The 21,995-nt window shown below is 39.2% G+C and overlaps 1 protein-coding gene across 1 annotated transcript in view; it reads right to left on the bottom strand.

The window, feature by feature from the left end:
* SLC44A5 (solute carrier family 44, member 5) overlaps positions 1-15,232 on the bottom strand; it is a gene marked incomplete at its 5' end in the record, with an annotated part of 39,288 nt that extends 24,056 nt beyond the window's left edge. Inside the window, 5 exons of the mRNA XM_009704464.1 lie at positions 321-381; positions 1,202-1,330; positions 4,137-4,221; positions 7,745-7,829; positions 15,159-15,232. Of these exons, the coding sequence (XP_009702766.1) occupies positions 321-381; positions 1,202-1,330; positions 4,137-4,221; positions 7,745-7,829; positions 15,159-15,232 (434 nt within the window). The remainder of the gene's footprint in view (positions 1-320; positions 382-1,201; positions 1,331-4,136; positions 4,222-7,744; positions 7,830-15,158) is intronic.
* Positions 15,233-21,995: the final 6,763 nt, after the last annotated feature.

Raw genomic sequence — 21,995 nt, 5'->3', positions numbered from 1 at the left:
TTGATGCCAGTGGGGTTGCTTGCTCACATGTTTCGGAGGGCACAATTTGAGCTGTAAAGCTTTGGTTATCAGTGATGATTAAAGAGCAAGAAAGAGCTCAGCTTGACCTGATCACACACTGAATGTTCATAGTCGGCAGTTAGAAAAAAATAATAATAAATCTTTATACTTTCAAACTGTTTAAAATTGAACAGACGTCACTGTCAGATAACAGACAGCTCCTAGTGACTTTGCCACAAAACGCTTTTCAGACTGGAGCTGTGCTTTAATGTGAACGCTTATTAACTGCTAAGATGTGTGTAAGAAGTAGAACCACTCACAAGGCCTGCTTGGAATGATCATCGAAGGACAATCTTCATCACGTAGGACTTGAGCAACAGACTAAAAAGGGGAAAAATAGCAATGCTGAATATATATCAGAATAAATACGTGTTTTTCATTTCTCACTCAGTCTGAGAAAATGCCCCAAACTGGGCTTTTGTAGCCTCCTCCCCAAACTTGACTGGTAGAGCTGCAAGACACATTCATGATGTAAGTAAGAATCCAAACTGTCATTGTGATTTGGGAAAAGACTACTCTTCTTTCATTTTCTAGTGACAAAAAAGAAAAGACCTGTTCACTGTGGATCAGCATCTAAGCCAGAAGTGACTGCCAATTGTTCCTTGCCCCCCTCCTTCGCCTTTTCTCTTAAAGACGAGTAAGAATTTAACACAATTAAGATAGCTGAATTGCAAGACGTTTTAAAGATGGGAGAAATAACGCAGCACATTTGAGTGCAAAATCAGTTACATGAAGGATAGATTAACTTTCCTAGCTAAATTACTACAGATTAACTTTCCTAGCTAAATTACTAAGTAGTTATAGATGACTCAGTAGCCTTAAGAACTGGTCTGAGATAGGTGCTCCAGAGCAGTAGAGAAGAGTAAGTACTAAAGAATACTGCTTCCCACAGTCCTGCAACTACATGGGTAGCTGCAGATATTCTTTTAAGCAAACAGTAATAATTTAAAAAGTGGGGGATGTGGTGTGCATACAAGACCTTCACCCCTGATTAAATCACTGTCAAACCATATATATGGAACAACTCCTTATACAGTGAAATCAGAATAATTCAAAGCTTTGATGTAGCTCAGTAAAATCATGCACATTACATACTGCTTGAAGAAAAAATTTATTCCATCACCTACTGATACATACAGACCTTGCGAGGATTGTTAAAACCAGGTTTGCAGAACTGCCTGAAGTAATTCCACTGATCTGGTTTATATCTGTAGGAAGCCTGAACATCAATGTAGGTTGCAAACCTGTCTGGGCACTTTGAGACACAAAGCTGAAAAAAAAGAAAAAAAAATGAGTAAAGATACGCTGGGGGTAGAGAAGGGTAAGGAAAGTCAGTGCAATTAAAAAGCAAGAAAAAGTCCACCTATAAAAGTACACTGTTCTATGGAATTGCCTTCAGTATTTCGAAAGGGACACATGTTTTCCTTTTGATTCCCTAGATGAATACTTCTAAAATTCTTTGATAGAATACACTTTCAAAGTCTCTCCTCAAATCTGGCATATCAGGCCACTCTCTGTATTTTCCCTAGGTTCTACACATTCTGGTAGATAAGCAGAGTTTTCAGTCTGTTGAAAAAAATTTTTCTTTGAACACCAGGAAAAAATCTGTCAGGTCCTCCTCTACTTCCATCAGCAGCAGTGTATATGAGCAAGGTGGTGCAGTAGCTACTTTCACAGGATACAGGTAATTTCTTTCTATTACATTTATAAGGAGAACATTATTTAAAAAAAAAAAAATCTCAGGCAGCTAAAATTGTTCCACCTTTCTACACAGCCTCTTCAGTCAAATACATCTCCACAGATATTGTTCAAGTCAAGTTAGGTGTAAATCACTCAACGGTGTTTTTTTTACTACTGACTAATAACGAATCTCCCCTAGTTACAAAGGAAGAGGGGTGTACATGCCAGGAATGAAATTCACACCACTCAAGGTACAGCCATTATAAACTGGATTTATGTGAGAAATCAAGTGATGACAGGGGGTTGATGAATGCACCCACTCAGAAATCATGATTTAGATTTACGTAATGGAGAAGCAGCTGTCCTAATACACAGACTCTGAAGGCTCTGCTGGTCACTCGAATCATGCAAGTGTACAGCCGCTCTGACTCCTCACTGTTCCTAAACACTGTGAGGCAGTCTGAAGTCCATCTTTTTAGCAAGTTTCAGCCTCTTCTACAAGGCTGTTCTCTGTTTCCAAAGCTGGGCCATCGAAACACCCTTTGCAAAGCTCTGCTATCTGAGTACCACAGAGACATCATGCACCAAACTGTATTTCACCTCAAGGACATTCCACCATATATGGTTCACCTAAAGGAATTTTGGTAAAAGATCTTGTACTAATCCTTAGAACAGGGCAGATGCTGCAAGAGGGTCTTTCCAGATGAGTACTATGGGTCCTATGAACTACCCCCACAGGCCAAGGAACAAAGAAGAGTTTCGTCCTTGCTGGGACAACAAATGACTAACATGCATACACTTTACTATAACCTCAGTTTCCCATCTATGAAACAGGCAACGAAATGTGCTGTCTATGGATCCAGTGAACTGTAATAACAGTTTGCAAATCCACAGTCTTACTCAAGAACTGAAGCTCCTCCCATGCCAGTTCTTGGGTTTTTTTCCTCCTGCTATTTGATATGAATGGGACAGGAACGAAAGACCCCGTCTGCAGTTCAAAAGAGGAATTATCAAATGTTTCTTCAGCATTTTCACAAAAGACCAGAGAATTAACCATCTGCAGTAGCAATCAACATTTAAAAACATTCTCAGTTTTGGAGATGTACGTCTGAAAATAAACAAAATAACTACTCTGCTCCCCCAAACTCTCCTTCAACAAGTATTTCACCTTACTTGATTCATGACCACTGCCAACTTGACCACAGCACCAGTCAAATCCCACACAATGACCTCAGTATTTCTGAACAGGCTGAGTTGTTCCAGTAACAGAGTCTACAGACTGAAGGGTAACAGTGTCGGTGTCTGCATGTGGACAGATGGGGATTCCTGAAGCAAATCTGCTGCTGATAGAGAAAGTTTCCATTCTGACAGCAACTGGTCAGTGTTAAGAGGGTTCTTGCTCTTCCTTGCTGGAGATTTCCATCTCTTCAGCTGTGTCAAATAGTCCATATAGTCACACTAACTGACAGGCCAGAAACATCTATCAAGGATAGGGATCAGGAGTAAGGGCAAGCTGGAATGGGAAACATTTTAAAATGATAGTCAAATAAATAGACAATTAACATTTGTAATCAGTAACTAGGTTACCATATAACAACCCTCATCCAAATCACTACTGGACTTCACTGACTGTTGTCAAGGTGGCTGCGACCATACTCTGTCACCCGCAGTTTAATTACACAGTACAATTACTTTGGCAGCAAAGTTGGATCGGAGCAGTCCTGCATCTAATTCCTCTGACCTACTCCATGCCATAAGTTGTTGCCTCACAAGATGAACTAACATAACTGGTTTTGCAATTGTTCAAGAAACCAGGTCAGTAAAGTGATCTCATGTAAAAAAGATCCGGATGTTACTTTTAACCCATGCAAGTTCAGTGACTGGGTTTATTTCACAGCTTCACGAGAAGTTGCAGCACAGCTAAGGGAGTACAAATTGTGGCATAAAGCAAGAAGCAGCTTTCCAGGTCTTCACTTTTGAAAGTGCCACAGGCTCTAACCACACCTAGATACTCCTGTCACTGGGGATATGCACATTTTCTTGAACATGTCTAGTCTGGAAAACCCTAGATGTCAATAAAATTATCTTCTGCATGCACTGATTACTACCGGATAGCTGCCCGTGCTGAATTCATATGTAACAAATTGTTGTATTCAACTAAACAGACTTTTTTTGGCCCACTCTTATCCAAAATACACAATCTTGTGCATTTCCATCTATTTTTTCTGACCATCACAGGCTACAGAGCCCAAGTGCTATATGCCATCTATAAAACAATCATATTATTATCTCAAAGGATATGAACAGCAATTTTTAAATCCAAACAAACGTATGTCTAGTTCTTAAGCACCATGACTAAGAGGCAGGAAAATATTTTCTCTCTGTATTTCACTCACCTGTGTTGTAGGGCACTGTAGGTTTATTAACACTACGGGGCTCGCACATTTCAGGATGTTAAAGTAAAACAAAATGGTCTTGTTCCTATGGGAAGTGGATATAAGATAATTAATGTTATAAATATCGGTGCTTATACTTCCTACCATTCAAAAATTTATAGCATACATTGATCTTTAAATTCTATTATTGTGAACAGTCATATTGCAAACACAAGACAAAAAAACAAATCCCAAGCAGGCCCTGAATGTTCTGTGCCAAGACATCTCTGAAATCAGAAGTGTTTATTCTCAAGAATCCTAATTTTGAGAAGTTCTTTCCATGGCAAGGTTTTAAGCTGAAACCACCCTAGGCACTGTTCCAGGTTCTGTAGTCCTGCCTCTAAGACGAGAGGTCTGTAAAACACCCCTGCAAAAATACTGTGGTCCCTTTGCTCACACTGAACATACTGTGTATGTACTGCATGCAAAATTACTATCAGCAAATGCTACGCTGTAAAAGCTGTCTATTTTTTGTTGATCAGAAGGTGGCACCAAAATCAATCAAAAGCTTTTTATGGTTGGAAACGGAACGCAACTGGCCAGATAACAGCATCTGCTAATAGCGCCGATAAACCTTCTTTGATATAAATAAGGGACAGTCTGAGGGGTTTGCACCCCAGAATCCACACACTTGACAGCTTCTGGAACTTGGGACCTTGAGGTAGCCATCACTTCAGTTTGGATTTGTTGAAAACTGATTACCCCCGGATCTCTGGATTTAAACATCTGGGATGTGAAGGCAGCAAAATACGCTGTTAATCTTTGCTAAGTCAGAAAATTATCAGATAGCTCTAGTGAAGATGGTATGGCAGTAGTCCTGCCCTTTTTACACAAGACTTCAAAGTCAGCTAGCCATGCCAGGACTGTACAGTGTCCCTCTAAGAAATAATGGTGCGTATTCCCCTCTGTGGCCTCTGACATGCCAGAGAACAGAGTAAGCAGTGTTTGAGCCACCACTGACTCCCACTGTGGCGATGCCACAGAGGGGGAGCTGTGCCCTGGGAGCAGGACGGCAGTACTAACAATGAACTGTGCTTGGGCTGACACGGCTGCCTCTCTTCTATCTGCGGGCCTGGCACAAGTCCTGCTCCCACATCTCTCCATTGTATCCCCCAGTCCAGGACATAGCCCCTGATCTTCCACCAGTCCGTGGCTCCCACCAATTGCTGAATACGGCTATGCCTTGAAAGCCATTACATAGCAGCACTGCACATTCAAGCTTCCTTTAAAACTGTGATTAGCTCAACTGCCCGACATTTTACAAGGTTAAATTGTTTTCATTGAAGTATGTTCTACTATGCATTGTTTAACAAAACATGCATCCTGGCAAAAACAATTCACTATCATTAGTTGTTTTTTCCTCAAATCAATGTAATAAAATTTTGGATTGAAATGTCATCATTCTTCAATAGTTTCTTGACAGTATTTGTAATCTGTGAACTGCTAAAAGCCATCAATTAATTTTTTTTTCCTTATGTCTTAGCCCACTTGCTGATATTGATAGCAGAAAAGAAAGTTTAAATATAAACATAACACAAGAAAACAGTCACTGAGAACTAGGTCTGTATTCCTCATAACAAAATTGTGTCGTATTCCATGATTACACTGTGCCCGTAGAAGGCAAAACAAGCTTAGAGATTACATGGAGATTAATGGGTGGATTACAGGGAGACACAAAGAGGCCTAAGAGAGACTCGCATGACAACATAAGGTAGAATTAATTTGACTGCATGGAATTCATTGGAATTCAAACAGGTTTTTGCATGAGCTGTGAGTGTTGGCGTTGTTTTTAGCTTCTCTTTTCTTCTACTCAGTGAGATTGCTGGGAATGCTTGTTCCAAGCACAAGATTCAAAACACAGAGAACATGATCACTTTCCAAGGAAAAAGACTCAGACTAAGCCCTTGGGGACTTTGGAAAACCATAGTCCTAGGTTAGCCTTTCTTACTGCTTACTTTCAGGGCATCTCAAAAATCTGACAATGGTACCAATGAAGGCCTGACAAGCACATCCGACACCTCCACTTACGGGGACTACAGGGACATGTTCAGAGGGGCCTCCTGCTCTACTGCCATAAACACTCTTGCTTTTCCAGTAGGTTGTATTATGCATCTTTCAGTTTGTATTTTTATAAGAAACTCCTCAACGTAGCAAATAAGTGCCAAAATGCAGTCTTAGTAGCTGTATTATTCTCCAGCAATCATATATATGGAGGGACATTTGTGAATACAAACTGGCAATCACATTGAAAGAAATAACTAAAGACTTGAGTAACAAAGAGAAAGAGAGAATGGGAGTGGATGATAAAAACCAGAGAGAAGTATCTGGCTACAGGCCACACAGAGCACGGCTGTTGTGTGTCTGAGACCCATTTGCCCACTGCTCCCTACAGACCAGAGAGGGAATAAGGACAAATAAGGTGAGGAGGCGAGAAAGGGTGCAGTGAGGGGAACACACACAACACCACAACTTTTTCTCCTAGTTTTTCCTCTTCAGAAAGTTGGAGTCTCCAACAACTGCTGTGAAGAATCTTAGCCGGAGGGTGGAACAGGTCTTCTTACACTATCTAGTCTGTTTCTTCTGTAAAAAAACTTGAGAGGATACAAAGTCCTAGCTCTACCGCTGTTCCACTCCCTGTCTCCTCTTCCTTCCCTTCTGAACTGCCCTTTGGACAGTGGCTTCCTCCGTTTTCTCGCAGAAAACTAAACGGGAAACGAAAGTAGCAGCAAAGAGCTGTTATCACACAGAAGCTTCTGTTTTGGTTCCTGCATAGCATCCAGCTTCTTGACAGTGACAAGGGCATAAAGGGGGCCTAACACCTACTTTTTAAAAGGGAGAAGATGAGGGAAAAAGCAAACTATTTTTTAAATTCTGTTTCATAAACCACTTAGATTTTCAGAGAAAACATTGATGCAACATCTTTCTTTCCTGAGCAGCTATCTTCATGTAGATATCAGCTAATTAACCTAACTCACAATTCAAAATGTAAAAAAAATGGGAAACAGACAAGTAAATAGCAGCATTTGGCTGATATCCCCAAGGAAGTTATGGTTACAGCCGCCTGTCTCCCAGACCACTCAACTCCCTCTTTACCGGCACTGGATAAGCACCCGAAAAAACCAAGAGCTTTGCCTTATGGTCTTTTCTGTTATTTGGTACATCTTGAGTAAAACTAAGAACCAGGCTACAATCCTTTAGGACTACTTTTATCCCAAGGTGGACAGAAGAATTACTCAATGCGTTATTAACTATCCAAACTTTGGCAGTTAGAAGCTGTGCTGGCTAGTCACCTTCTATGCAATCAGTGACGCAATCTTTAAATTACATTGATACTTTACCAAAAATATTCTCTAAATTATGAAAACAACTGCATTATAATAATAATTTGGGTCTAGATTTGCACTGAGCAACTAATCTATTTCTGAATTTTATTTGGAGTAAACACAGTAAGAGTGTTGCTGTCTCTTCAACTTCCCACAAGAACCCCTAGCAGAGAGAGAGATTTGAAACCTCATATCGTATTCATAACGCATGGGTAATAAAGGTATATGAATGGATGTAGTACTCACTCATTGGGGGTATCTTTCTGACCACAGAACTGCCCATAGCTGTCAGTTGGATAAATCACTTTCCTGGGGTCCCCGTGCACCCAAGCTGCAAATATACACATATCTTTTAACATTTCAGTCAAGTGTACACAGTTAACAGTTGAAACGGACTACCATGAAAATGTACAACCTCTAATGTACCGTTTTAGTCTTTGCTGATAACCACCGGAGTATTGATTTGTAGATTTCCTCATGAAAAACTAAAATATAAACCAAACTGAGCTAAGATAGGGATGAATCAGCAAGAAAGCAAACCAGTTCACTTTTTACCTTCAAGGCACATATATCTGGGTTGTATTCAAAATATGATGTAATGGACTTAAAAAATAACGGTTATTAAAAGGGGAAAGAAGAGGAGCTAACTATGAAGACAAATGTCAGCGTTCACAGACAACTACAATGGCATTGAAATTAATGAGATTACCTGGGTGTGTGACTGAAATACACAGGGTGGGACTGAATCTAATGGACTCCATTCGCACTAAGAATGGAAACAAACTCTCACTTTGTAAATGAAAACATTTCCTGACCTCCCGCTTGGCAATTGTCCAATTTGTCAGTTATTAGGTCTGCACCTGGCAAGTTATGTATTATAAGCTAGCATGAACCATAGTAATGAATGGGAAGAGAGGTTTAGATTGAACTTTTAAACTTCTTTTCTCCACTTCGAAGCCAGATTTCTTCTCCAAGCCATTTTTGCCTTCACCATTATTTCCCTTTGAGGATCAAGTACACACCAGCTACCACTATTAGTATTGTTATTTCTAAGCTGTAGTGTGCAGACCTTACTAAGCTTCCTTCATGACTGGCCAATGACTAGCCTTTGAACTGTTCTGACTACTGCTTATTTGACCCTAAATAATGGAAATTTCATTTAAGTATCATCTGACAGTATGATATAATGCCAGAATAGAATTCCATATTACTACCCTGAGCTGACATCCTAAAATCAGGTTGCCAGAGAACTGTTAGAAAAGACCATTGATCTTCTCCCAAACATTTCCTTGTGGTTGTATTATGTGGGAAAGATTACAGCTATTACAAAGATTTTAGTCCCAATCTTCCCCCTCCTGCACTATATACTGAATGTCAGGAGCCCACTTAGCATACGCTTTCGGCTTTGATCTACGCCAATCACCTTGAACTTGCTTCTCTGTAATTATCTCATTTTTTCTCAACTTTGTGACATTATATTTAGTCATTTGTGAAACTGTCATTTTCCTCAAGGTCACTCTGGTAAGAATAACATCGCATAACAATAATGATATGTGCAGTAGAGGCAGAACCAATGTAAGATGTCTGAGCAGCACACTGCAAATTCATTGAAATGTTTGGGACAGATGCACAACATATCTTCAATGACTTGCAAATGGTTACAGAGAATCTGTAATGCTACCTTCCACCTGGAATGGTTTTAGCTTACCAAAATGAATCTGCTAGTTCTTTTTAACCTATATTAGTTTTTTGGGTTTGGGAGTTTGTAAATTAACCTGCTGCTTGGTATCAAACACTTTCTGAACATTCAGATTAACTGCACTTGAGATTAACTGTGGTGTTCTGATGCTCAGAGAAAGCTAAAGCGCTTCACCAGTGCTAAATCCCATTTACTTTTTCATTTGTTAGCCCCCACTTACTTATTTCAATAGTATTACTTAATATGAACACTTGGGAGGCATTGACTCTCTCTTAGGAATTCCTATAGTCAGTTGGTAACTCACATGTGTACATGACATTAGAAAGCAGACAGCTCTCTGGTTATTGCAATGAGTCTGTAGGTTATGCCATGTACACTTTCTTTCACCATGACTATGACAAGAGGGAGTTTTTCTTTCTACTTTAATATGACCTTGCTTTTCATACATGTAAAAGCCTGGTCCCAAATGGATCAAGCTCCTATACAGACCTGAAAGACCTTTTAGGCCTTACTTGTGTGATGTTAGATGACTCCAATAGACTGGCATTTTCCCAGCCCCAAAATTAGTTTTTTTAAATTAGTCTGGCACATTATTAAAGGGACTAGTTTTTCACATTTGACTGTATTTTTCTTTAAAAACAGGAAGCAGTCAAGATAAGCCCCACCATGCCAGATTCAAAGTACTGACAAGAACTTTGTAGCAAGACTTATATCTGCTTCATATAGATAATTTGGAAGTAGTCGCTACTGCCAACAATATCCCTTTCCTATGTAGCATATTAAACTTGGAGTTATTCTTCACCCCTCAGGCAAACTTGGGAGAGAGGAGATAAACACTGCAACATAATGTCAATTGGGGTTTTTTTGCTATCTCAGTCTTATTAAAGATCTTTCCTTAAGAAGGGTCTGTGTGACCGAGGCTTACATCCTTCAGCCTGTTTGGGTGGACTAACACAGCCAACAAGAATGAAACTCAGCTCATCAAATGGGCAGAGCAGTACATTCTACTCACGTTCTTTTGAGTTCTAATACAAAGTCTGCTGAAATATTTCAAAAGGCTCCCTTTGTTTCACTGGGTTTGTATCAATCCTTGGTCTCAAATTTTTGCTTTTGCACTGTGTTTCTCAATTATTAGTAGAAATCAGCAGAGTATAAACAATGGAACACACTGCTCACTTCTGAAAAGAATTTCTGTTCAGTCTGTACCTGCTTTGCCATTATCGAACTGTCTAAAACTACTGCTTCGTAGCAGTTGTCCTATGTGCCTAAGGCTTCAGTCATGTTTTTAATAAAACCGTATTAAGAAGAATCTGCTTTTAAAAAATAGGTTTAGCACACTTTGTGAAATTCCATCACTGGGATCAGCTGCTGGATGGATGGAGGAAGACACCTCTCAGCTAAATTCCAAAGTGAAACAAAAAAAAATTGGGTCTGATTTACAACATACACATCTAGCATTTAATTAACTCTGCAGCAGAAAGAGAGGGGAAATGACCAACAGAAGAGAAAACATGCAGCTTCTTTCATTGCCTGTGCCAGGGCTAACCACCAAGATTAATAAACTTAATCCTCTGTCACCTTCTTTGCAAACTTAGAGCAATGACAGTGAAAGAATCCATGTGATAAATACTATTGGAGTCATCTAACATCACACATCCTGGCCTAGTCAGTAAAGAATAAGTACCTAATTCAAGAGGTCTCACCAAGTGAAGAAGGTTGTTGTGAGAACTAGCCTGACAGAGCAGCACCATGGTTTGCATGTTGTGCTGCACTATTGGTGACTCACTATAAAGCACTAAATAAAAAGGAACCTAGCGACATAAAATTTTTATTCCAGCATGCTCTGATGCTTATAAGGCTGCAGTCTGAGTGGTGGTACAAACATGTGGGGTAAAAAAGAAAATTAAAGAACAGCTGAACCTTATTACACAATTGACTCGGCCCTCAGAGCAGCAAAGTAACATCCTATGGACACCACTACAGCATTTTCAGGAGGCCTGCAGTTATGTCAGTGCTTTCGTTGATGTGGAGCCAACACACATGGAAAGTATCAAAAATAGCTAATGTCTGTCACTAAATGTCTATCAATCAGATGCATCCCTGTACTCTATGGGCTATGTCCATGGTTGTAAAGGCTGGAAAGCTCCCTGTCAAGGAGAAAATGTGATTAGGACAATGGCACCCTATGATACTTAAAAATGAACCGTAAATCTGTTTATACTATCTGTCTCATTCCCTCTACTGTGTATTTTTGAAAGGGCAGTCTTTCATATCATTGTTTTGCTTCCCTTAAAGGTATATTTTTAATGTTTTGATGTAAGGAGAAATCTGCCAAATTGTCTTTTTAACACAAGCAATTTACTAATATATTGGAACAGGTAATAATTTGTAAATCCATGTTGATAACACTGGTATTGTATAAGCACCCCTTGGAGGAACATATCAGGAGTTATTACTTCGAATTAACCTGTCCTTTGAAATGTGAGGCTCTTTTCCAAGATAACTTATTTGCTGTCTTTTATGTGCACTTTTCTGAATTAAAATAATCTTAAATTAAGAGGCTAAACATTTGTAAACTTTGGCCTCGCTAAGCCCAGTGTCTCCAAAATAAACGTGAAGCATTAAGTCAGTTTGACAAGAAGGAAAACTACATGGAACATTAAATTAGCACTATTAGTTCATCTGTAAAGTTAAAAGAATGCTAAGAAAGTAAATCATAGAATAACTATTTCTATTCAGTACAGTCACTCAACAGCAGCCATCACTGAAGCAGAACTAAGAAAGGCTAGTATCAAAACCAATTTGGTTTCATCTTTCAAGGAGAATTGATTACCTTTTACTCAGACTTTTATTTCAGCCCCTCTGAAACATAAAAAAATTCTACCCCACTGTTACACAGACACATATAGCTGAAGCCTATGTGAGCTACACATACAGTACTGAAGGCAAAATTTGACTCAGATTTTCAGTCACAGCAGTTGTGTGATGAACCCGCATTTATTGCTTACTTCTCAAGCCAAATTAAACAGGGATCCAGAACGGTATTCACACATATTCAAGCAATTGTGGAAATCTACTTTTTTTTTTTGTATAGTAAGCCATAAGTCATAGTTCATGATTAAGGATTGATTTATAATTTGTTTTCTCTTAACGTGAACTTCTTTGACTCTCACGTTTTTTGCACAGGGCTGGCCTCTGCAACTGTACAAAAGCTGATCTCATCCTTTACTTAGAAATAAATTAGAGTAAAAAGAATAGCTGAAGCACAGTACAAGGGAAGATGAAAAGCAGGGACCACATGGATCTGGATTTGGAGCTGAATTAAATGCTTCTAGATCGAAAATTCAAATCTTCTCTGTAAGAAAGGTAAAAAAAGTCACCAGCTACAAATTCAGTAACTGGTTCCAGGAACAGGTTCTAGTTCTAACCAATATTTCACAAGGTTTGCAACAGAAGGCTGTTCAGATGCCTTGTGTCCAGCAGGAAACCACTGCATGTGCAAAGCAGGGAATATGACCAATTCACTGTCTCACATCACAGTAACTACATTGGCTGAGATTACAGACATGAAGAAGGAAGGAACTGGCCAGTCTTCTGCTGCTGCTATCTACTTCTGCAACATCTAGCATATGGGGTTCTTTGGAAACTGCACATACAAAGCTGACAAAGTTCTAGCCAAAAAATTAAGGAGATTTATATAGTGCTGGAAAGAGAGCCAAGATCTGGCAGCACAACAATACCGTACAGCTAAAAACTGTCAATGCTCTCCTTTCCCTCTGTCCAGGTAGCAGCACCTAAGAATACTGCCTGTCTGCACAGGAGCAGGTCACCAGAGCATTTGTATGCTCAAGAAAACAACAAATGTTCCTCTGATCTGAGCCCAGCTGCTTCAGTTCTGGCTTTGCGTTTGAGCAGTGACAGAAGGAGAGAGAACATCAATGAAGAATCAGTCAGTCAGGTAGGAAGAGGAGGACAACAGCACAGACATTAGAGGGTTGTCCTTCAGGCACGGCATACTCCTTCCCAGCACCAAGTGGGAGGCATGGCAGGTCTGCAACAGCTGTGCAGTCCAGCAGCTACTGTCACTTCTTAGGACTAATAATTCACCTCCTTTTCTTCAGTCTATTCCAGAGCAGGTTTAGTAAGCAGAGATATATATATTCCAGGTATATTCTGGTAAGTCCCCCGCCAATCTATAACTGGCAGTCGTGTGACTATTTCTGCTCCAAATACTTTCACAAGTCAAATGAACATTAGTGTCAATTTGAAATTAAGCAAAGTGGGAACAATTCAATTAGGCCATGAGGGGAAGAAGATGCTCCATTCCATAGTAAAGGAAAGAGCCCATAGGATCCTAATAGTAGCAAGAACTGTGATGAGAGAGTACATGCATGATTTTGCATACAGAGGATCCAGTAGTGGCTATGAAACAAAGAGATCCTGGACTTGTCTCCCCACAGATGCCACTGATGTTAACCTAAGTATCACAATCACAGACACTGACTTTGTGAAAAAATTGTCAAAGGACTGCATTTCAAGTCAGTCTGAAGCTGACTGTACAATCATGCCATGCAGCACAGTTAGGGACTCTCTTCCTGCATCCAATCCCAAAGAGAATCCTATAGCTGCTGCAATTTCTAGAAGTATGGCATAAAATCAAGTACAGCTTGAACAGTTTCTGAATTCACTTTTTGCTCTGCCCACTTTTCTTACATTCGTAGATCTCAAGTTATCATTGACTTCTGGGAAACAGAGGCTCAAAGAGATTAGAGAAGAAAAAACCAAAGAGTTTTGAAAAGAAATAATTTCTTCCACCTGCAAGCACCATCAGCCATCTGTTACCCTGGTGTTCACTTCCTAGTGCGGGCTTCGCACTTCCTTGCAAAGGTCCCCCATGCCTCTCTCACACAGAGAATTCCCAGCGCTTGAGAGAGGGAACAGACTTTTCAGAATGTGTTCAGTGCTCAGCTGCTTTCAGGCAAGGTGAAAGGAGACTGCTCAGCATGGTGGCTTGGAGGATGTTACGCTACTGTTCAATTTAGTGGGAGGATAGAGTATTCTCTCACACAGTTATTCGAATCCCCCAAGTCAAAACAGTCTGGCTTACAGTCAATTTTTCATGCTACAGACAGAAGCTTTTCACAGAATGGCTGGGGTTGGAAGGGACCTCTGGAGATCATCTTGTTCAAAACCCCTGCTCAGGCAGGGTCACCTAGAACAGGTTGCCCAGGACCACATCCAGACAGCTTTTGAATATCCCCAAGGATGGAGATTACACAACCTTTTCTCTCTACACAACAGAACACGGTATTATAGAATTACAAAGAAAACTAACGGCTTTTCTTCTATGTAAGGCAGGGCCAAAACAATCTTTACAAGCAAATTGAAAGAGCTCAGACAGGCATGCAGATGTAAGTACACTTTTACAGTATCGTCTATCCTTTCACACACAGGCATTCATATGATTTTCTCAAACAAACAAAATAAAATGGCTATTATTAATGAATATCCTGACGTGCAAACAACTCTGGACCCCACAACAAATGAAGTAATTTCTCTTATTTCTCCTTACTGCTCACACAGATTCTTCCAGTAATATTCTACAGAACAAAAAGCCTCTTAAAACCAAAGTGTTTAACTTTTGCTGTCAGATTAATGATGAAAGTGAATTTTTCTATTACAGTTACTTAAAGATAGCAAAATTATCAAACCATGTTATTTCCACTTGAACACACTTAATTTTGAGTTTTTCATCAGTAAACATACGGTTTTGAACTTCTCGCTAATTACAATAGACACTGAACATTAACTCATTATTTGCCTCTAGGCAAGGCATTGATTATTGATTAGAAAGCTTTACATAGATATAAGCAAAAGCGACATCTCAGTTAAAAATTCTAACATTCACAAAGTTGCTTTCCCTGTGTACCAGCAAGAACTACTATACCTGCACTTACTTACCCACAATTCCTAATGCAATGTAACCCAGAATGACGACTATGAAGATCACACAGCAAATAACATCTGTACAGTGCCTAGGGACAGAAAGAAAAACACTTTTTAAAAATAAGGTGTCTAATATGACCCTCTGAAAACATCGAGTGTAACAGGGTATTTTAACATCTGAGTAAGATGTCTGCATCTGCACTTAGTAAAAGTCTAACTCACAAACATACGTTTGAAGTATAAGGCCCTGCTTTTGCAGCAAGACCAGCAAATAAATGTGTATGCCTCTTGCACTGTAGACAGCAATAAAAACATTGAGAAACAGATTTAAACATTCTTGAAGCAAATAATATCTTATAACATTGAATCTGATCAACATTGAAGATCACTTACGGTATAAGCTACTACAGGACATCTGCCTCAGCATGTCCCTAAAGCTGGTATCAAATGTTGCAAACAATGTGATGAAAGAAAGATTCAGCACAACTTACCTGTATTATAAATATCTTAGGAATAGAAAAATAATAGCATGAAATGAAAAAAAAGCCTTTATGTAACTACCTGAATCTCTGCACAAAATTCTGACTCAGCTGCCTGGCCTCATTTCTGGCAACCAAAATACGCTCTACGGAGAGGACAAAAAAAACCCCCAACATATTGTGGAGGACCATACATTCTTTTACCGACAAGCAATCAAGGAACAGCACTCTCCAATCTGAAAACTGAGCCACTGAGTAAACTGTGAGGATTCAATTAAACTACTGTCTTCTACTTACTGGTCTGCATATTAAGTTCACACAGGCAGAGGAGTGGAGAAGAGGACCACTAGATTAATTTTTCTCCAGTGCCTGACCTTGATCAGAGCAGTTCCAAAGTGTAATTAACACGAAGTACGACACTCCCAAGCGAGCAGAAGGTCAGTACGCACTTGTGGAGACCATCGACTCCAAGGGCTCTGGCTGGGGTGAGCAGTTCTCTCCTTCACAAGCCGACTTCACAAGCCCTTGTTTCTAAAGACGTGTGGAAGCAAAATAGTTACCATCTCACAGGCCTTTGCAGGCCTCACTGCTAGTGGTCTTGCCAGCGTTTAATTAACAAAGACGTGAATTACTCATAAAAGGGGGTGCTGCCTAGAGCCTCCTTATCTGAAGGATTTCAATCGCTGCTGTTATTTACCATGTCCTGCTTGTCTGACACAGTTTTGCTGGAGAAGGCTGTGTAACTAAAGGTGTACGAACTGTAACCGCCCCATTCGGGCAGGGCTCACGTCCGCAGAGCCCGTCGGTGCTGCTCTGGGCTCTCCCCACAGCTGTAGTAACAAACTGCTGCTGTTCTGACCTGATCCAAGTCCTGTTCTGCTGTTCTGTGACAGATCAGCGAGCGATAACCACCCCAGGAAAGCCAACACATGCTTCAAGCTAAAGTAAAGGACTACCTTCACAAAATGAGCGCTGTTCGTCTCTGCTTGCAAGTCCATGCAACGAGCCAACTGTATGCAAGCTGAATTTTACCAGTAAAAGAAATCTTAGAATACAAACTCCAACTGACACACAAACATTTTTAGCATCTACCATTCCTTCCGTTCTCCAACCTATGTCTCCTCTTACAGAGAACTGTTATTCTTTAGCATAAAGGAGACAAAAATGGTGGATCTTTTGAACAGTTGGAGAACTTGGAAAGTGTTTCAAGGTGTGGAAAAGGAATGAAAAAGCCTGTAGACTTCTCTAGAGAAGCACAGTTTTAACATCTCACTGGATTAAATTTTTAGTGAGGTCACAGTAGTACAGGATTCAAGGTCAATACGACAGTAATCCACTAAAGGACAACTGCTTAAAGTAGAAGCAGCGATGCTAAAACTGCTTATTTTCCCACTCTCAATTCAGAAGCAGTTCTGACACTGCTCAAGCTTGGCTCTCACTCCATCAGAGCTGTTTTTAAGAGGTACAATATTTAATTCAAGATGTCTCAGGAGAAATATGGCACCATAAATACTTTAATTACAACTCCTATAGTCTCAAAAATCTCTTCCAGTCCAATTCTCACAGGTCTCATTTTATGATACCTAAATGCAATTAAAGGTTACACCCATTGGTACTAAAGCTTCCTTTGGAAGTTTTGCAGAGCCACCACGAACAAGTACCCATAAACACTTTACCAGAAGGCAGGATTTTCTGTTCTCTGTAATACACAAACTTCTGCACAATACCTAGTAAAACTCACTGTTGCCAAGTATTTCTGTTATAGAAATATTTTTAAAATACATAAGAAGTACAAAAATCCTCTTTGGGTGGCTTCAGAAAATTTTGAAACAGTTCATACAGACTAATTTTTGTTCACACAAAATAATTGCGTATTTTGAGTTCCTAAAGTTGCAGGAACTGGAATGATGAGAATCACCTCTTCCTAAACAGGAGGTATTGGAAGCCCATGCTTCTTACTGAAACCTAATCAGAAACTATCCAGCCATGCTTGTGACTGAAAACAGATTTGATATGAATTTCTCAAAACTTTCCTACAGATAGTGCTATCATACTTTTATATAATAATTATGTGTAAACATTCAAAGATTAATAAGAAAAAGTACTTTACATTTCTTACCAAACAGATGACAAAAACTTTAAAAATGTTTTTGCTAATAGCCAGTATTGGAAATTTTGATGGGTTTTGGTACTTTTTACATGACCAATTTCCATAATCTGAACCAAAACACAGCGAGTCTACGTATTTGAACACAGGAGTTTCCATAGAGACAAACTGCTGATAAACCCATCAGATTCATCATTTTCAGGTGACATAATAAAAGACCTTCATTTGGTTAAGCGCACAGCTCAGGCTCCCACATCACATTTTACTGCTTACTGCTGCGATTTAGCTTAATTTATGGAGCCTGATCTGCTTTCCACAATCTCTCAGAAACATACTGGCTTCTTAGCTTCTCTTGCTGTGTTACATGTGGCAGTGCATGCAAACAATACTTTCTGCATGCGTAACTGCATCCTAGGAAATAAATGACTGCAAAAATAAAATCATCCACACAGAGTATTAGTGCATAAAAGTATTTATTGACTGACAGTCCATGCACTCCATCATTAATGACTGACTAGAACCTCCCTCTGTTTGGCATTTTCATGCCCAATCTGTCACAAGTGCAATTTCGTTCAAGATACTGCACTTGGAAGAAACTATGACGTGTATCAGTTAAACAGCACCAGCAGTATATTAGCACCTACAAATAGTCTTGAGCCTGGCACTGTGCAACCACAGAGCAAAACAAGGCTCAAGATGTTCACAGTGTGAGTTTCAGGTTACCACTTTCAACTCCGCTGACACATTAAAATGACCAGTAATGTCCTCACTTCTGAGTTCCTCCTCCCTGCTTGACTAACAGCTTGTGTTTGGAGACTTCCCTAAATCATGTTGGGTGAAGATGATGCTATACTATGCCATACAATGCCATGAATAGCTCTGAAGACCCTTTTCTTCACTGAGGCTGAACCGAGACGCAAGACCTGCTGTACAAACGGGTATTTCTATCAGCACAGTGACATTGAGGGCATCACCCTGCACAACTGAATAAATGTGTAAGATGCCCATAAACTAAATGTTTGCAGAGGAAGTTCCTTTCAAAATCCCCTATGAATTGCCACTTCTACTGCAGAGGCCAACACTGCACAGAAAAAGATATTTATACAAGTTTTCACCACAAGCTGTTTTCCATCAACTTAAATCCTGCATTTTCTTAACAAGTACGACCGATCTGCACTGACCTGCACGGATTTACTAAGTTGATATGTCTTAGCTACAAGTACCATGCGTAAGGAAGTATTGTTCCATTCTGGAAAACTCAAATTTTGATATCTGTAAATGAGCAACATCTGTAGACACTGTATGCCCCAAACCAGAAACACGAAACGAAGAACTCAAAGAAAAGTGTAGTCTTCCCCACTCATATTAGCGAGTGCATGGCATGGTATGCTGATATAGACAACATGTAATAAAACATATATGGACCAACAAAATACCAGTAATAAGAAAAATAATTTTATATTCTACCAACATTTATCTATGGTAGACTGTTAGTGTAGTCTAAGCAACACCTTTAGCAGGTTATTCAGTTTAAAAAGCACAAACGATAATTTAAAAGTCAAAATTGTTTATTATTTCAATATTGGCCATAGTATCAAGTAACGTGCCATGTAGATATCTATGAGTGACACATTCATATTTGTGAGAAAGTGAAGTTTGTATTGCTGGTTAAGGTCCAGAATTTTTATTAGGTTTTTTCAAACTCTTAAAGAAGATAGCTAAATGGTTACAGAAATTTACTGATATTCAATTTGTGTGAAAACTCATTAACTACATTTTCTAATCACAGAGGAAAATGTGATTTTTGTCGTAACAAGAACACTGGATTTCCAGGAAAATGTGATTTTTGTCGTAACAAGAACACTGGATTTCCAGAAAAATGTTGAACAATTAAAGATAGGCCAGGAGGTGTCAGGAGTTTTTAAAACATAACAAGGAAAACAAATCTACAGTGTGCCTAACCAGCAAGAGGAATATGAGAAAAACCCAAGCAACTACATAGGGGAGGGAGAAAAATAACAAGGTTTTTTAAAGAGTCAAGACAAACTCTGTGAAATTGGAGGTAAGCTGGAATTGATTTTGCCAAAGCAGTTTAGAAAAATATGCTACGATTGCACTTCCCTTACCAGAATTTAGAGTAAATCTAACTGGAGGAAGATGGTTCATTTTATACCCAAAGTACTACAATTGCATTAAGAAATTATTCTGGTAGTAATGCACATAGATGAATGCTTAATAATGCCCCCTAAACTATCAGTTAAATTCATTCCTATACACACGGCATACAAAGTCTCACTGGCAGTATCATAAAGATACTTCTAGAATTAGGATCAACTCCCTAAACAAACATTTCCATTTATTTCTACAATCATTAGCTTTCAGAAAGGAAAAGAAGAAATACGTCTTGTGTAGATGAGAACAGTGCGTGTGTTCAAGTGAGGGTACCACAAGACTGCAGTGTTCTTCTCTGTCATAAATTTTCTGCTGAGAAAGATAAAATTGATAAATAACTTGTCGTTCTCTAATTTATTCTTCTCACTAAGGACAGTAAATGCTAGTTTAGAACTTATTCTCTAAGTTACACTCAGATCTGGAAAAACACTGACGAATTGCCCATGATTTCTTAGATGCTTTTTGAGCAATTTCACTTGTCAACTACTGAACCTTCTCAGTGGTAACAGACATGCATCTGACTATTAAATGAAGTGAAGTCAAGCCAGATTGTTCTGGCAGGAGGCTTTGTAACAAAGGAATCAGAACTATTTTTAGGTTAGTTACAATCCATTTTTTCAACACGTATTTTCACTGTACACTAACATTTCTATGGAGAACAGAAGCAGAAAGTCTCGAACAATGCACAATGAGAACGGAAAAAAATTGAAAGGACTGCAGTATGGAGTCATACCAATAAAAATATTGTCTTGATAACATCATTTTGGATTTTCAGGAGTTGATTGGCTCAGAGTCAATTAACATCGTCAATTAACATACATAAAAAGATGTTTGCATGAAATATACCAGACTTCATGCACAACCCCCTTGAGAATGATGGTACCAGCAAAGCACTATACACATTGCCTTGTTGAACCCTGCTTTTCCCCACCATTGTTAAACACTTTAACCACTAACAGCAGCTCTGTTCTATATACAAAAGAATAAAAAAGTTCAGACTATTGAATCTCCTTGCAAAGGATCCATCTGACAAAAATTGTCGGAGTAATCCATTCTTTAATAGACATTAATACACCATTATTAAGACTTGGCTTCCTGTTTCTCAGTTTTTCAGGCTTTTAGTGGTTTGGGGAATAGCTTGGTGCTCAATAACTTCAAAACATTATTTCTACTTTACAGCACCTCCAAAAATGCATCAGCTTCAGCTGTCACGATGATGGGATGTGACCTTCTCCAGCTGTCTCTGCCCCTTTCAATGCAGATACGTACAATTTGCAGTCTCTCTCCCTAGAAACCCATCCTCTCCATTTTTCAAAAATGAAGACAAACTTTTTCCCTGATCAATGAAAACTGACAATGAAATCAAGACAAGACAAATTATTTTATCAGCAGAAAGCCAAGATAGGTGTTTCCCCACCCACACTGTACACAGAGATATGCCAGTTATGGCAAGGCATAAAAACAGCTCTCTCCCCACCCAGATATCCACTACTAGCACTTGTCTGGACAAAAATATAAGCTTTCAGCTTCCTAGTACCTCTTCACCTGCAGAAAAGTGGGAAGCCACAAATTCAGAAGCCAATTCAAGGAAGATGTCCATTTTCCTCCTGTTGAACTCTTTGGAATATCTTCTGAGAAAGCATTTAGTTCATAGGAATTAGATAATCTTTATCTGCTTGAAAGACTGTGGTTTCTTAATCACTTAATCTTAGTAATTGGAAAAATGAATTAAAAAACCCCAGTTCATTCATTGTCTTTAAAACAATAATAATCTTAAACTAATTCAAGGGCATGTATATAGTGTACTGCACAGTGCTGCACAGATGACTACAAAAGGTCAGGCAAGTCATTTGGGTATCTTGCAGAAATGGCATGCCAAATCTAAATCCAAGTGCACCTCATTGAAAAGTATGCTCAATAAGCATCAACGCATCTATCACTGCCTTATGGTGTACCGTACAATGAAGCCATACCCTTAATGTTTAGGGAACTGATCTTTTTTGTATCATTTCCAGCAATACTATCTCACCAAAGCATTATAAAATGCACTGAACCTGTTCCAGCATCTCATCACCCTCATTGTAAAAAATTTCT

Source organism: Cariama cristata, unplaced genomic scaffold (genome assembly GCF_000690535.1).
Source record: "Cariama cristata isolate BGI_N322 unplaced genomic scaffold, ASM69053v1 scaffold24377, whole genome shotgun sequence".
Classification (NCBI taxonomy): domain Eukaryota; kingdom Metazoa; phylum Chordata; class Aves; order Cariamiformes; family Cariamidae; genus Cariama; species Cariama cristata.
This window is presented reverse-complemented; position numbering and strand designations above follow the sequence as displayed.